The following is a 17,553-nucleotide window of genomic DNA, read 5'->3' on the forward strand; positions in this document are numbered from 1 at the left end:
TTGCTGTGTTTTGTTTTACACAATAGCAAAGCTGAACAAATATTGCCTCACATCCTCCCATGCCAGCGTCGCCCGTTCCGGGAGGTGCAGGATCTGTGAGCTCACGGACCTGCTCAGGCCTGGCTGCTGCACGGGGTGCTGGACGGGTGCTGAGAGCCGCGCTAGGGCTCGGCAGCTCTGGCCAAATAAATGTAAAGTCTACGTTCGTCTGCAAGTCACGGCCGTCTCCTTCATCCCCACAACCAAACTGCGTGGCCACCAGCCACCTCCGAAGGGCAGCGGCAGTGCTGGGGGCTGAGAGAGGTTTTAACACACGTGGCACCGTGGTCCCTCCGTGGCCCTCGTGCTCGGTGCTGTGCAAGCCTCAGTGACACAGCGGCCATAGCCCAGCTCCCTTAGTGCCACCGTCCTCTCCCTCGCCATCAGAACAAGGGATGTAGCTTAAAAACCAAGACCTTGGGTGACCTGCAATGCTTTGGCGTGTGCTCCGCAGACTGCTACGAAAAGGCAAAAAGTTTTCTGTGACCTCCAGTGGGACTTTGAGCAGGTACTGGAGGTCTTCCCAACGTGCAGCATCAACGTGGCTCAAGAGAAATGAAGACACATAACCAAAGGGGGTGTGGGGGGAAAGAGCAGTTTGGGAGAAATGATCAGAATTATTTGAGTGGGTGCAAATCAGGGAAATAGGTTTAGCTCAAGAAGAAAAAGTCTCTTGCTGAACTTCCTCCACATGAAATCCTGCACCTTTGTTTAGTTTCAAAACATCTTCATGTTGAAACTCACCTCCTGCTTGTTTGTTTTCACATTAAAGGGTTAAATAACCTGAAAAACTAAACAAAACTATTTGCTTTGGGCTGACTAAACCGATTCATTCAACCCACACTGTTCCCTTTTCCCCCTCCAGGTTCGTTGTTTTGCTTTAAAAAGAAAAAGCAATAGTTTTGGGCTGATCTGATTTTTGGTTGGGTGTTTTTTTTTTTTTTTCTCCTCTCACCCTCCCGCACTTTTTGGTTTGGCTACCAGGCTGAGAAATCCATTACCCACAGGGATCCTGGGCCAGGCTAACCCACATCTGACAGTAAAAGAAACCAGATTCCCCATGTCTTTTTATCCCCTGGCTTCCTTCTTGGGTTTTCCCACACGCCTCCAGCTCCCACCCGGCCGGTGGCTGAGCTGGGTGTTGGCGGGGAGAGGACCCTACGCAAAGAGCCGGCACTTTCCCCTCCTCCCCGTGCGTCCAGCTCTCGGGGTCAGCACCGGTTTCCAGATACAGCCCCTCGCCGCAGCTGCGTCCCGGCACGGGGACAGCTGTGGGTGACGCCATCTCTGCTGGTGAAACCCTATGAACGCCCAAGCGGCGGTGAGACAAGTGTTGGGAAGAAACACCAAGGAGGCAGCGAAGATGGACTTAATATGAATCTTTAATGCACAGAACAAGCTGCCGGGAGCCTTGCGAACGAAGGCTGCGCACAGAGCCGGGCCGTCGACTCGGAGTGGTACAAAAGCCCAGCTTGCCGGCAGCGTCCCGGCACCCGCCTGGCATCCCCCTCCGGGACCTTGGCGGGCAGCGCGGTGTTGCTGGCCGCCCGTGCCACCTCCTCCTGGCGTCCTCGGCCGCCACGGCACCGGGGCTCCTTGCCACACAGCTCCTGCCCGGTGGCAGGGCAGGCAGGGCAGGCAGGGCAGGCAGGGAGGGGGTTGCCCTGTGCCTAGCAGCTCCCCTCTGCGGGCTCTCACCCCACCTGGCCCCGGCCTCGAGCAGGTACCTCCTCCTCCTCCCGGGGTTTTGGAGCGTGTAGTCCAGGAAATTCAGTAAGAAAAGATTAAAAAGGAGAGGCTTTTATGCTGAGTCAAATTAGGTAATTTTTTTTTTTTTTCTTTCTCTTGAAAAATTAAAAAAAAAAAAAAAAGGAAAAGAAATTAAAGTCCAACTTGCTGATTTCTTGTTTCTCTGCCATCTGCATGAGAAAGTCCTGCTTGGCCTCGCTGTCCCCTTCCACCCCTCCGAACACCACCCGACCCCGAACCCCACCAGCCACTCAGCACATCACGAGTCCTTGACTCCTCGGAGTCCCTTTGCCTCCCACAGCTCCAGGCCCGCACCTTCCCTCACCGCCCCTTGGACTCCCCGTACGTGTTGCGCAGCATGGAGACCATCTTCTCCTCGCACGTTACTTTGGTGTCCTTTAGGATGCTGTACCAGACCATGCCGGGAGGCCGGACTTCTTCGCTGCGGCAGAACAAGTAGGGCATGGTCTCGGTGCGGCTCTGGATGTAGGCACTGCGCAGCAGGGTCGAGCAGTGACTGCTGACCTTCTCCAGCCTCCTCAGGATCAGGTGTGCCTTCCTGGAGGGGACAAGCAGAGATAGAGACAGAGCAGGGCAGGCAATGCGAAGAGGAGACCAGGAGCCAGCACTCCTGGGTTCCACCGCCAGCTCTGTTTTGCAACAAGAACGGATGAGACCCATCGCCTAAGACATTGTCTTTCCTATTTCAGGTGGAGAGCAAAAAAACTTCTGGGTGTTATCTACTGTTTCACAGCACCAGGTCAATGGGGCTGGAGGGACCTCGGGTCTGACCCACCAGAGCAGCTCAGGTGCCCTGGGGACACTGTCTGCCCCTGGCTAGATGGTCACCACCAACACCACCACTGTGTGCTCCTGGTGGGCTCCAAGCCCGTGTGATGGCCCCCTTGGACCCTGGTGAGACCCCCAGCACCTTACTGCTCCTGACTGATGAGCCCAGCCCTCCCTTTCCTGTTTTCCCAAGTCTCCAGGAGGCAAATGGCCCAAAAGGACTGACATTAGAAGAGCGAGGAATAAAAGCACAACACATTAAGACAAAACAAAATAAACCCGTAAGAAACCAAGAATCCCCTCGTGGGAGTCTGCAAAGTGCTAAATCAAACAAAGGGAGGGGAAGAGGGTTTACTTCAGTGGTCTGAAAGTCTCAAGATCACAGATTATTTCCTCTCCCTCTGGTGCCGCAGGAAAGCTCTGGATTCGGGGCTAGGGGATTTCGCAGTTCCTGCAGGAATGTAAATTCCCGATAATGATATGTCGGGGCAGCGCTGTCAGTCAGCGAGGCATAAACATGGGGATTATTTGATTAGGAAAGCTGAGTGGTGTTGCAGCCCGGGCTGCGAGCTCCCAGCTGGGAACAGGGGGGGTGCTGGGACCCCGAAGCGGCCGCACACCTGCAGGCACCCGGGGACGGGACGCCGGGAAGGGCTGGCCAGAGTCACCTCGGAGCCAGAGCAGAGGGCAGAGACGGCGGCAGGAGGCAAGAGGGCATCCTGGCATCCCCAGCTGGCTATGGACCTCTCCCTCCGGAGCGGGAAGACTGGATGAAAGGCTGTAGGAGACCACTGCTCCCCAGGCCCGCACGCGGAAAACTTCCCCGCTCCTCCCTGGGAGTGACGGGCTCAGGGTCGGCTTTGCAGGGCAAGGGAAGCGCAAAGGGAGTTGGCCCTTCTTGGACAACTCTACATGGTATCCACGTATCGATTTAATCTATAAAGGCAAGCCTGACTAGGCAATTTGAGCCTCGTTAGTTACACGAATGCATATAAAATAATGATGTCATAGGCTGAGCTGTGCCCAGCTATGACACAATACCTCTACTCGTGCTGCTCTCCATAGCAGCCACCTGACCTTCTACAGCATCTGGTGCTCCCACTGCACATTGAGACCTGACACGCTGCCAAGAACAGGTCCTTCACCGCTGGACGCCTGCCGTGAAGAAGTTATGAACTTCTACGATGGCATTAGGTGCTTTCAGTAAAGACCGATTGATTAAAGCTAAGCTCAGCAGCAAATCAAAGTCTGTAGTGACTGTCAATACAGTCAACAAACTTCAGCAAATCACAGTCACTGGTGCTGGAAGGGACCAGAAGGCATCATCTGTGCCATTTCCTTGCTGGGCTCAACCAGCGCTGATGATCAGCTAACCTGTTCTTAGAGCCAAGAGTTGGCAACCCTTCCAGTGCTCACCCATCCTAACGCTGAGAAATTGTTTCTTAACATGTGTGCTGATTCTCCCTTATTTTTCAGGGAAGGCTGAGCAAGCGCAGGGCTCATAGGACAGACTTTTATGTGAGCTGACAGTGCTCAGGAGGAGAGCATTTGGCCAGAATACCTTCCTCCTCAAAAAGGAAATCTATCATCTCTCTAAGGCCATAGCTCCATGGTCACCCCTATTTATCGTAAATCATCTCTGCTCACAAAAGGGGGTATTGCCCCTTCTCCAGCTTGTCCCTGCCCATTTGCTTCTGCAGGTGTCCATGGGGCCAACATGGGGAAGTTGTCCATCCAAAGGCCAACTGAGCAACCCATGGAGTTTCCCTCAGGTTGATTCCCACTCCAGCTCAGCACAAGGCCTTTCCCAGCAATAGCAAGAGGGGAGTGACAATGAGTGGCCATGACCAGCCCTCAAGGCAAATCCCAGTGGTGTGTAACCACGACTTGGCCCTGATCTAAACAAGGGGTGGACTCCCCAGCACGCACCTACACATGCCTGCTGGCCAAGCTCTTCTCTTCCTCTCCTCCCTTCTCACCACTTCACCTTTCTCCTCCCCTCCATAGCTTTCTTCACCCACTTTTCATTCTCCCCTCCACAACCTGCTCATTCTTTTGCCTCCATTTCCACTGGCCTTCTCCACCTTCCCATGTTCATTACTTGCTCCATCATACTTCCATGATCTTCTGGATTTTGCTAAAAATCACCACGTTGTCCTTGCTTTCTGACACACACCCAGGTCTCTTATTCAAGCAAACATTCCTATGTGTGAGGAGCAGCTCGAGGTGGTAAGAAGTCCAGGAGTCAACCCATCCAGACCTGCTGTTGGCTCATGTGCTGTGCTCCTCGTGGAGCTGCACATCTGCAGTTGTCCTTGATGCAGTCGGCCCCAGGAAAGTACCGATGTTTAAGAGTGGGATGCAGCACACAATGGGTTGGCCCTAGGAGGATGATGAAAACACACTGCACTATGGTCAAGGAGGAGACAGGGTGACGGGGAGGGAATCAGGCCCCTTGCTTTTGGTGTCCAGTGCCAAAGCCCCAGTTTTGATGGGTTTCACCGCTTTGAGTCATTTATTTTAGTGGGGTAATGAAGTCATGCGTAAATGCTAGATTTAGCTTTTGGCTGTCAGCTGTTCCCTCTTAAAAAAATAAGGAGAAAGAGAGACAGAGCAGGCGAGGGGAGGGCTGAGAGAGAGGCTTTCTGGTGAAGGCTGGGTAATAAATTACAGGAGCAGTTCTTGGGCTGCCAATTTAACACCATAAATCAAGCCCTGGGTATTACCCAAGTGCTCCCTGCGGAGGGCTGTCGGGTCAGAACGACCACCTTTTCAAATACTGGAAATGAAATCTTCCTAAATGCTGACCAACCTCATCCCTGCCAGAAACGCTAATTTATTGCCTTATTAAAGGGCAGTAATTGGGAGAGGACGGCAGGGGAGCAAGTGAGGGGGAAGTCACTCTCATGGCTGCCTGTGGCCAGACCCCAAGCTCTCAGCCCCCAAAGGGATGAAGCAACCCCCTTCCTCTTCACCCCACAGCCCGTACGGGGAGTGCCCCCACGTTGGCGTGAGCCAGCGCTGCCACCCCACCTGCCACGTCCCGCCGCAGCGGCAGTTGTTTTAAGTCAGCGCCAGCCAGGGACTGATTCTGGTCTTAAGTGACGGATTTCAGAGGCCACAGCCGCAGTCATAAATGATGAAGAGGGGGATTTAAAAATAGTGACGGCTCTACGTGGCTGCTTCCCTCTGCAGTACCTCATGGCATGGTGGGGGAGAGGAAAGGGGAGGGGATGGGGTGTCTGCTGCCAGGGCACTTTCCAAGGGCTCGTGCATGAACCAGCAGCCCCACGGCGAGGGAGTGCGGTGCAGTGATTGCAGAGGGGACAGGGCACTGAGGTCCCTGGTTGCCAGCCACACCTCTGCAAGGATGTGTCCAAGAGCAGGAGACACGTTACCTCCTGCTCTGCCCAGCCCCAGGGATGCTCGCACAGGGACATTTTTTCCCCAAGAGCAGTTACTCATCTTGATGGCTGGTGTGGGACGAGAACATGTCCAGAGCCAGCAAGACACTGCCCTATCTCACTTAGAGGAAGGTGCTAAAGCAGAATGAACCAGCATGAAGAAGCAAAGAAGAACTGGTACCTGGGCTGGAGGGAAGGATGAGCTTCCCAGGACTGCTGCGGGGAGAGGGTGGTTGCCTGGCTGCTGTGTTCCCATATGGGGTGATTTTGTCATAAATTCAGATTTTTCCACTCTACTGAGAACTGACCTGGGTCTGTCAGACCCTTGTCTGAGAGGACAATGAGTCCGGGACTCGATGGCCTCTTATCACAGCCTCCCATCAGTACATTGCATTCCCCCTCGGTACCAGAAGGCAGCTGCTCTGGAGATGCACTTCGTCTCCCGCGGCTGTCGCGGCTGCCTGCCTGGGCGACTTGCTCGAGCAAAGGAGAGGCTGCGAGCCCCGGGCTGATGCCACATCCTGATCCCGTTGTTGCTGGTAGCCACAAATATGGGCACGGAAGGAAGATTTTTAACTTAATTATTTGTCCTGCCTCCTTCTAAAAGCCAGGCCCTGTTTGCAGCGGTCAAAAGAATTGTCCCGAAAATACAGTATGAGAAAATAATAGAGAAATCTCCCTGTTGCTGTGTCAGGAAGCACTCTTGCTGCACAGATCCAAAGGTCTGAATGCACAGTAGCATTAAACCTTCACTGGTTTAGACAGATTCCTCTGTTTTGTTGGAACAAATTAACTCTGTGAGATTCACTTGGTGTCTGTAAGAGGAATGGGGGGAGCAGGAAAGGGGTTGTTGTTGCTAAAGGAGACTAGCAGGATGAGGCAAGCCAGGTGCCAAGATGCTGCTGACCACAGAAAGTCCTGGTTTAGGGCCACCTATGAGCTAAGTTTTTAATGTCTCCTTAATGTAAACCGTCTGGTTGGGACATCTGGCTGTCAGTGTGTCTTCTCGCAAGCAGCTGTTTGCAGTAACCTGTGGCTTTCATGGAAACTGGGCTCACGAGGACTCCAGTGTGATGTATTTATTACACGGAGGCAATCAAGTTCCCTCTTGTCGCTCAGTTTTATGAGCGAACATTTACTGTGAAGCTGAGGCTCATCTGATAAACATTTCAAGGTATGAAAATGAATGTTCCCCTGGGAAGGAGAACAGTCCGTCAATTAAAATCATGTTACGAGATGGCCTTCCTTGGCAAAGTCTCACTCGCTTCGTGCTACGTCAGTGCCTCCGATTCTCTCCAAGCTCCTTGAGAAACAAGGCTGGATGGCTCTTGCTAAGAGCCTGGCACCGGCTGCCACAGCATTTACAGATGCTTCCTCTTGGTTGCAAGTCACACAATTCTCAAGTACAGAACAGGGGCATACGAGTGCTGCTAGGAGCTCATCTGGCTCGGCGAGGAGGGCAGACAGCAGTCGAATTGACCACTGCCTCCAGATGTAGCTTGGTACAGAGTTGGGCAATATGGGCAATTTGAATGTCACCTTGCAAATCTCATGGCTCGATGCAGGTATCAGGTTAGATAGCATCCTTCAATAAGTGCATTGGATCTCAAGTAACGGAGGAAATAAGGATGTGTAAGAAGAGGCTGATGGTTCCCAGGAATTTATAGAGGAGCAATTGAAAAGGACAAACAAGTCTGCAGAGTCATCAAAGAAGGAGGAAGGCAGTGGGAAGGATGAGAATGACCCTGTGCCAGGGGCTAATGAACTACCGAAGGAACTATGACCAAGGTCATCTCTAGACGAGGGCAAGCCCCAGGCCAGCTTGGATTTATGTCCAAGAGGGATGTATAAAGTTGTGAGGAGCTGTCATCCTGGTATTATGGACAGGTCCTCGGCTGTGTCCAACAAGCAGATAGGAGCCAGGGGAGAGAAGGAACGTCTTTTCCAGTTATTCATTTTCTGCAAGACCCCATTCCTCCATCTCCCTCCACTCCAGCTCCTCAGAGAACAACATGTTAGATGAGGACGCTGGATTAATTGTGTCTCTAAAAGCTTCAAAGTAGGTCAAGGCTATTTGAATCCTCTAAGAGATCTCAAGATGTCCAGAGAGATATGGCTACCTCTGAGCATTTTTTGCTGAGTGTTTCCCAAGGGCTGGGTGGCAGCCTGGCCTTTGCCAGGACACTGTTGGGACACTGTTGGGACACTGCCAGCCCCCTGGATGCAGTGGAGTCCACGGACCTGTTATTCCCAAGCTGTGATCTCTTAGAATCTTACCACCCCTTTCACTGAACACCAGGGATCTGCAGATGCAGTCCCTCTGGAAAGGTTGCTCCTTATACTCCCAGAAACAATCGTCTCCCAGCCCTCCTCAGAGCATGAAATGTATAGTAAAGAGAAAATATTTCTAGCATAAAGCTGTATATAAGTAACAGATGAGGTGATGTGAGCTCACGGGCATCCTTGCATGGTGTCAGGGGCACCACAGGGCTAAAATTTAGGAGGACCTTTCTAGTGCCTACATCAGCAAGCTGAATTATTCTTTTGGGAGAAAGGGAAGGTGGAAGGGGAATCTTGGAAATATTTACAGTTTGTATGGCAACCATATTCCACTGTGAGGATCAAGATATGTCCAGTCAGGTAGAGAAATAAATAGAAGGAAATGCCCATGAAACATACTATTTAGTAGAGCCAAGTTTACCACATACAGATTGCTCAATCATTGACCCCTCTGATGATATCAAACAGTAAATCTACAGATGAAAGTAAAATCTGTTTGCCAGCACCTCAGCTCTGCCCTTCCACGGGCTCAAAACCGTTTGCACATACAAATAATCCCCTACATCCCCAACCACACGAGGAGGTAGCAGGTGCCCAAAGCCACATCTGGGATGAGTGGTCCTCTCCTCAACTGTCCATGGGGAATATTGTCTGGGTGTGGAGGGAACTAGTCTGAATGCAGGATGACAGATCTGTCCCGGGTGCAGAATCCATCCCACCATGGGGGGATGGTCCTGGAGATCACACCACGTTCCGTGACACCAATGGGCTCCAGTAAAAAATGCCCAAGGGGAATTCTGCTCCTCCTCGTTACCTGGCTATTTGGCATGCACAAATACGACGGTATAGGATGGACTCGCCCTGTATTCCTCAGACGCCTCTGAGGTACACAGCTGCCTCTGTACTGCAGCTCTTGGTACCTAACGCTTGTCGCTGTGCACATCACTCTCAACACAGATGTACCTGCTGCATTTTTTCTCCATTCCCTCAGTCTCCCTTTCTAGCCACCCACCCTGCAATCAATCAGGGCATCTTTGAACCCTAGGGGAACCATGGTCTCACCTACCGTGGCTTTACAACTGAAGAGGATCTGAGTCGCTCCCAGTTTACACACAGCCCATTCACTCTGTCCCAGGTCTAATTAACACCCTTTCCTCCCTCTTCCCCTCAGCTTTGCCAACAGGCTCAGCTCCTTATCTGCAGTATCACCCGCCTGGTTCAGGCTGGATGCAAGATGTCCCACAAGCATTCATCCAAAGACCATCCAGATGCTAAATGTCCCACAAGCATTCATCCAAAGACCAAGTGGGACCTGGTGGTCCTAGGGGATGGCAGAAGAGCTTGGTGAACACCAAAAGGGACTTCTCTTGGCTATGAGGAAAAGGCAATGAGGGTCACTTCCACAGTGGCCAGGCAGAGGGGTGCTCCAGGAGGCAGGGCAGGGGAGGATGCAGGGAAGGGACAGGTACCTGGGCCCCAGCTCATCCTCACTGCGCCAGACGAAGTCTCCAAACTTCTCATAGTGGGAGTTGTAGTGGTGCTGGACTCGGAAGAGCATGGAAGCGGAGACCTCCATCAGTGTGTTATAGGCCGTCTGCTGCTCCTTCCCGCTGGTGTAGCCGTTGTAGAGGTTGTAGATTTTGTCAGCTATCTCTGGAAAGTATCAGGGGGATGGGATTAACGAACAGCCAGAAGATGCTAACACAGGAGGAGGAGGAGCAGCGAAGCCCTTGGCAGGTCTGGCAGGACGAGCGGGCCTCTTGGGATGGCTGCCAGTCCCTCGGGGCTGCCTGCAGCGGGGTTTAGTGACCTGGGGAGCACTTAGCAATTCCTTGGGCTGACCCTGCAGTGAGTGCCCCGCATGAGCGAGGCAGCCCCAAAGACTCCAGCAATACTCCATGGAGGAACAGGAGCAGGAGCAGGAGCGGAGGGCTGCCAGCACAGGCAGACGCAGCCTTATCCTCCCAGGTAGGGCAGGCAAGCTCTTCCCTCACTCACCGAAACAACAGCAATTGCACAGCTATGATGCTGAAGGGTTGGAGGAATATGACACTGTTGGTAACGAGGTGGCACCTGAGGCAGAAATACAGCACCTCATCATTGTGGGTATCTACGAGAGCAGCTCAGATGTATCAAAGAAGAGCGTGCACTCTCTGCTGTAGAAAAGGATCTCTTTTTGGAAACAAAAAATGCACAAAATCCCATTTCCTTCCTTTTCTTTAGTCTCCCGTTTGCTCATTTTCCCTGGGAATGCTTAGCAATAACATGAAACAAAGCATTAATGAAAACATTCTTTGGTGTGCTACTCAAAATAGAAAGCAAACAAGAAAGAAACACGTAACCCGCCTTTCATTTAGAGGAATCTTTTTAAATTTAAAAGCAGCAAAGCACTCTGGGCATGAGAACAAATGGGACTGGTATCAAAACTGGAAAATGCAAATGTGAAAAATTGGTTCAGCTTTTATCAGCGTTTCTGTTTCAGAACCGAACCGGCTGCCACCAGCATCCTTTCAAACACCCGGAGCTGACAGCGTCCCGCACTGCTCACTGCCCCGGCGCAGCGAGGGCTGCATCTCTCGCTTCTGCAAGAAGAGATCGCCCTTTTTCCAGGGGAAGTGTGTCAAATGCACGTTATCGGCTCCCACGGCTGTGTGTGGGGAAGGATGCTGGGTGCTGGCGTGGCACAGGACCACGGGAGCCACCAGCTGCCCACCTAAGGGGACTTTGCTACCGGACACTTGCAGTTTGCCACTCCTCCCCAGATTAACACCCCTGTGCCCGTGGGTGAATTTACAGGCGCCTTCACGCTGGGAGAGGAGGGACTGGAGGGGCTTGCAGGAGTACAACGAATACAGGAAAGGCAAAATCAGCAGGAAATGTTTTCTGTTGTGGAAAACGAGGAGCGTGAACACTGACCTTCTGCCTTGCTGTCATCTACCAGTGGGCAGGCGGTCCTCAGGGTGACCGTGCTCAGCTCTGAGTGTCTCCCTCGTGTATCCACCGCATAGAGGGTAAATCTGGAAGGCAGGAAGGAAAAGGAAAATAATGTCTTTATCCCTCAGTCCCACACCGTCAGGTTGTTATGGGAACTGGCCTTCACAAGAGAAAGGAAAAGAGTGGTCCAGGCTCCTATCAGTCAGTTTTGGCATCTCAAGGAGACGTGAGACAGTCTCAGGCTTAGACCAGATCACCCAGGGAAAGGAGCCAGGGCCAGGGGCACAGGCCACCGCGTCCCCACGCAGCATCCGCCGAGCTGCGTTTCCCCTCCCTCCGCCGTCCCTGGGAGCCCTGCGGGGCTGTACCCTGCAGCCGCCTGACTGCGAAAGGACGCAAACATCTCTGGGGTTGCTTTGCCAGGCACCGATGCAAACAGTATAATGCTGTGGTGTTTGCAAGCCAGGCTCCTCTCGGGCCCTCCTGAGAGAGGAGCAGTAATTCCTGCCATAAGCAGAATCTGTGCTGACAAGTGACAGCTCATACACATCCTGTGAACGGCCCTTGAGGTTGTTTTCTCCCTCATTTCTTCACCAGGGTGGGGTTGGTAAAAGGGTGGGAATGATAATTTCACACTTGAAGCTAATGGAGAGCATCTGACAATAAAATATGGCTTTTGTGCTGGACGAAGCATTGAATAAACAGGCTGTGGCTGCATGGGCTGTCCTGCGATGCTGAGCTCAGAGTCCTGGTCAGAATATCAAAGCTCCAAAATGAGAATGCTTCTTCGCAGCAGGGGCGACAATCTTCCGTCCACTCTCCCAAAAGGCATCAGTTCATATTTACTCACCCCGAGCCAGGCACGGAAACTCGAGCTGGCTTTGACAAAGTGCAGGAGCTGGCTTGAACCCCTCGGAGGTCTGAGATGCCTGGTGGTGGGGTACCCAGCTCCCGCGAAATAACACAGCCCCGCTCCTTATCCTAAGGTAAAACTGAGCAGCTCTTGCAAGTGAGTGCAAAGAGTACCGTAAAAGCAGCTGAAGCTTAAATGGGATTGAGACCCCGAGGTATGTTTACTTAAGGAACCATCCTAACTCCTTAGCATCCTTAACGGGGACAGAAGCAATGCCTCCCTTTTCCTCACCCCACACACGAGCACCGCCAGCCCCCCTCTCTCCTCCCCACCGGCCCTGTGCACCCCACACGTGGCTGATAAGAGCTGACATTTGCACGGTAGCAATTCCCAGCACAGGACATGCTCTCTCCAAGCAATTAGCATCAGTTCCTTCACAATACCGGCTGTCTGAAAGGATGCCAGCAGAGTGCCAAGGAACCCACTTGTGTGTAGGGACAACTCCCATTTTCACAAAGCTGGGGCATGCAGGGGACGCACACGCTGAGCTCACCCAAGGAGATGCTATTTAATTCTTTGGCATGACATCATTTTCCTTAATTTACAAGGAACGTTGCTCAGAGTGGGAGCATCTCAGGAAGGACGTCCGCACTGTGCAACTTCACAAGTACCACACACAGGCTGTTCTCCCGCTATAATTAAGGGACAGCAACAGAGCAATAGGGTAATATCGAATTCAGGGCACAAGTCTAACTTCAGGGCTTCGCACCCCATCCCAGAGTGCAACCATCCCTCCTCCTCCCTTCCACATATGACGGCTTCACGGTGAGTAAGGAGTGTCCTGCTGTGAGCAGGTGAGGTACGTGTCTCTGCAGCTTGGCAGCATGGATCCCCTCTCTCCGGGTCCAGAAAGCAACAGCAATAGGGACACTCACTGTTCGGGGGGGCACCCCGGCCCCAGTGGGACACGGAACTCTGCCGCGGGAGAGCTGGGCAGAGAACCCAGTCCTGAGCCCGTCCTGGTGCTCAGCAGTGGGCAATGCTCTTCTTGCTCATCAGCATAAGCCCAACAAGCAGTAAGAGGGATTAACGAGCAGGTTACTGCCGCGAGCTGATCTCCATCCCCATCCTGGGGTCACTTCCTTAGCCACAGCGGCTGTGCGGTTGTGTTTTCTTTTTTTTTAATGGGCGAGCAGAGCTAATGTGTAACCTCTGCTCTGCCCGCAGTGGCTCAGTCAGAAAGGCTCCATTAGCTCTGAGGCAATCTGTGCCAGAGCACTTTCCTTGAAAAATGGCAGACTTTCATCAAAACACAATTGTAATATTCGGCAATTAGTGCTCACATCACCTATTCCATCGCCAGTGCGGTCAGGAGGAAGCATCTCTGCTTGGCAGGGTGCTGAAGCACATCCACCCCTTTGGGCGACATCGCAGACCTGCGTTAGCCCTTTGACTGCACTTTTCCCCTCTGCCCAGCACACACAGAAACAAAGTCACTCAGCAAGAGCATCTCTACTGGTCAGGCCTGGGTTAAAAAATATATATCAACAAACAAGCCCTTCATTTCATCATCTTTTCAGATGATACAAGAAAAAAAGACGCCAAAATGTAAATGGAAAAACATGAGAATCAAAGTGATTTTGATCTGGTCAAAAATTCTTTTTTGAGAAAACAAATAATTGCCTTACCTCACCTGCAACCAGTCCTCTTTCGAGAACCTTAGAGGAAAGTTTCTCACTTCCATTCACTCCGAACAAGATGTTTTGGAATCAGCACCAATAAATGCAGCTCTGGTGGAAGCTGGCAGCTCCGGCAGTACTCAGCCCTCTGCACCTCTCTAGCTCCTGCCAGCGAGTGATCTCACAGGTTTTAACATTAATTACGGTCCAAAAGATCACCCTGGAGCACAGCAGTATTAATAGCTCTGTTTTATCGATGGTAAACAGAGACATATGGGGCGAAGCACCGTGTCCCGGAGAGGCTCAGTGACACGAACAGTTTGGAAACTCGGGAGATGATGGTTTCCAATCTTGTTCTCAAACCACTTGACCACCCAGCCTCTCTGCGGCAAAACGCTTTCATGGCCAGTTAACGGCACTGCAGAGAGTGCCGGGCTTTATTTTTTTCTTTTACTCCCGAAACCAGACAATTAAGAGAAGAGAGCGCAAAGATCTGTGGCTCAGTGTAAACCCGGCATTAACAGGTGGATCTTGCTTGCTGCATCTAAGAGAAACCGCCGGCAGATGCAGGCGAGGAGCCACTGGCAGGGATGGGACAGGGCACGAAGAGGGCAGCTGGCAGGAGGAGAGGGACCACCACTGCACGGGAGCGATGGGGCCGTCTGCAGGGCAATTAAGGGGAAAACCGAAGTGAACATGATGGAGGGACATATGCAGAGCACGTGGCGGGACAGAGTCCAGCTCTGCAACGCTACGTGGAGATCCTCCTGCCATACTTCTACATACAGTGTTTTGGGCCAAGGACTAAACCAGGCAGCATCCCCACCCATGATGATGGAGCTGCACCTGATTATGCCAACCTTGATAATTTGTAAAACAACAAAAAAAGGAGGCCAAAGAGTGGTTCTGAGCGTTTTGCCCAAGGCAGAGGATCTCTGGGGTAAAGTCAAAGCCAGAAACGGAAAGGTCCCAGACCCACTCAGTGCATGAAACCACGCCAGACAAACCTGGAATGCCATATGGTAGCTACGATCTGGCAGAGCCTCCTTCATAACCCGGAGGTGTTTTGTTTAGCAATAACCCTTCCCCACGACATTCTCTCGTGTTCTCCTTGTGCTTTCCAAAGGAGCTCGGGGCTACCTGCTGCTGTGTCACAGCTGATCCTCTTTTCCACCCGTGCCTTCAGTAAGATCATACAGGAACACTTGCTCTTCTAGAAATACTAAGATATATTTTGAGCAAAGAGGTTCCAAAGAGCATTTCACCACTGGAAGCACATACGGTCTTGGCAGAGATCAGCCCCGCCGTGCCTGGAGATGCTGCCACCTCTGCAGCAAAACACAGCGTATGAAGTCCTATAAAGTAATGCCGCTTAAATGTTTACTACTAAATTCAAACCTATTGGGACCTGAAGAAACTTTTCGAGAGAGATAGAAAGCAATTAACATGTGGCCTCATGAAACGTCAACGACACCTTCCTTGTAGATACCCCCCCCAACGTTGGCTGAAGCCTGGATTTTATCACTCGGCCCACGATGCTTCTTGGGGGAGGAAGAGAAAGCGGAGGGGGGGTGTTAAGGCTTTGGTTCCTGGAAGCCAATGATTGTGGAAGATTGTGAATTGTGTTCAAAAAAAAAAAAAAGAAAAAAATATGTTTCTATCCTTTCTCAATGCAGAGAAAAAAAGAAGCCAAAATACAAAATTCTAAAGGCACGAAACCGTATGATGGAGAGTGAAACCCCAGAACATGTTATTTTTTTACAGACAACAACATAGGCTCATGGTTTTTTAACTCCCTCTTATGATGGCTGTGATGTTCGAGTGCTTTACTCATGATCCCTATTTGCGGGAAGGGAGATAACGACTTCTGCGTCTGACCTTCCTTAGCTCGGCGGCTGATTTCTTTATATCCTACAGAGATACCACAGGCATTTCTGTTCTGCCTTGTGCGCTGCTCTTCCTGACGCCTTTGGGCTTGTGCAGCTGCTCAATGAGATGCCGTACCACAAATGGGCTGCGGAGAAAAGGGTCCGATAAGGAGTCCAATAAGCACTCCTGCAGCTGCCAAACACCCGCGCTAAGTAACCGGGTGCCTACGAGTAGCTGGCTGCATCCAAAAGCTATGGCTGCGTGGCAAACCTGGGCTGTGCAAAGGAGTCCCCTGCACCACGTAAACGGAGGACAGGGTGGAGACGCTGCTCCAGAGTCCAGCATCACGCAGAAATACAACCTCACGCTTTCCGAAGTGGTGCAACCACAAGATGCTCTTGCCAGTAGGGCTTGGCTTAAGCTTGGCTGATAAGCCTGGGCTTGGCGCCTCGCTCCTGTGGCCACGAGACTCTGTTTTGCTGCTGGCTCCAGAAGCTCGGCGCAGGGCAGACCTGGCCGGTGTAACACACACACGGTGCGATGGATTCTCTCTCCCCTAGCAGCGTGGGTGCCACCACCCATGATGCCAAACATGAAAACACGAACCCTGCCCTGGCTAAGGTCGCATCACGTCGGCGTTATGTGCACGTCCCGCCATCACCCCTCTCGTCGGCCACGGCTTACACGTGCCTTTTGCACAGCCCGGGGTCTCTGGGCTCGCATGCAACCAGCACCACGCCACTGAGGCTGGTCCAGCATGCTGACACACACAGATCACACCCCTGCTTTGCCAGCCCTTCTCCCTTCCTGTTCCAGCTGAAAAACAATTTGGAGGCCTCTGTTTAAAAGCCCTCAGTGGACCAGCTCTTGGCAATCCCTGCCTCCCCCCTCCCTGGTGATCTCAACACGGGGACTGGGCACGAGGGACCCAGCGCCAGCAAGGCTCGGGCTGCGCCTGGACTCAGGCACGTGCAGAGCGGAGCAGCCAGGAACAGTGCCACAGACACACACGGGTGTGAACACACTCCTCACACCCAGCACTGCGCACACCCTTGTGGTCAGTGGCCCCACGAGCAAACACTGTCCTCTTCCACTCTTTTAGTACCTTCAGCTCCCAGACACCAAGGTGAGGGGCTCGCTGGAGGCAGCCCGGAGGCGGGGAGGCTGAGAAGGTGCGCGTGTTTGTTTGTTCCGATACTCGGAGCAGAGCATGAGCCTGGTGAGCAGCAACAGACCTTCGCCTCAGCATCTCCTGGCTGCTAAAAACATCAATAAATTTACACAAACAGTTTCCTTAGAAGACTGTTCTTGCAAGGTGGGGGAGCCCAGGGGTGCTGTGGGGTGGAGCAGAGCTGTGGGTGTTTTAGCCCCAGCTGCGTGCCATGGGGTGTGCGTGGTCCACGGGGCCACTGGGAACCCGCTCACCCCTGTCCCCCACCATGGGCTCGTACATCTCCTGCTGAGCCTCCCAGCCGCTTTCATTGATGGCCACGGAGCAGGAGTGGGGCTCGCCTGCCAGCAGCAGTCTGGGCAAGCATGGAAGGGGGGGGGGTGTTTAGTGCACGCATTCCCAATTCAGAAACCATTACAACTTAAAAAGAAATCAAATCAAATAAAAAGCAGCCCATCCACACAAGCCACAGGAATGCAGCTTAGCTTATTGGCGACTCTGTGATTTGAAATAATTAATAAAGGTAAATGAGAACACCCCTCCCACCACCCCGGTCTCTGCAGCAAATACCAAGCAGACAGTGAGTTTTGGAAGGAGAGGATTTCTTGGTCTATTTGTTGGGCCCTGACTTTGGGCTGATTGCTCATGCCATGCCCACGTCCGTGGTGCCAGACACGCTGCATCCCTACCAGGGAGCCTGCTGGAGGCTCGGGATTTGGGCTTAGCTTTACAGGGCAGGGGATGTTTCCCCAGGGCTGGCCCTGTCACAAGTATTACAGCAATCGG

At 52.4% G+C, this 17,553-nt stretch overlaps 1 protein-coding gene across 2 annotated transcripts in view; it reads right to left on the reverse strand.

Annotated features, from left to right (window-relative positions):
- Positions 1 to 1,408: 1,408 nt before the first annotated feature.
- The window catches only part of ASTN2 (astrotactin 2), a 357,525-nt gene continuing 341,380 nt past the window's right edge, over positions 1,409 to 17,553 (reverse strand). For both annotated transcript variants that reach the window (XM_054848678.1, XM_054848677.1), the window contains 3 exons: positions 11,178 to 11,278; positions 9,731 to 9,914; positions 1,409 to 2,347 (listed from right to left, as the gene is read on the reverse strand). In XM_054848678.1, coding sequence (XP_054704653.1) covers positions 2,110 to 2,347; positions 9,731 to 9,914; positions 11,178 to 11,278 — 523 coding nt within the window. In that variant the 3' untranslated portion in view covers positions 1,409 to 2,109. The remainder of the gene's footprint in view (positions 2,348 to 9,730; positions 9,915 to 11,177; positions 11,279 to 17,553) is intronic.

The sequence above is a fragment of the Grus americana genome, chromosome 20 (genome assembly GCF_028858705.1).
Source record: "Grus americana isolate bGruAme1 chromosome 20, bGruAme1.mat, whole genome shotgun sequence".
Classification (NCBI taxonomy): Eukaryota; Metazoa; Chordata; class Aves; order Gruiformes; family Gruidae; genus Grus; species Grus americana.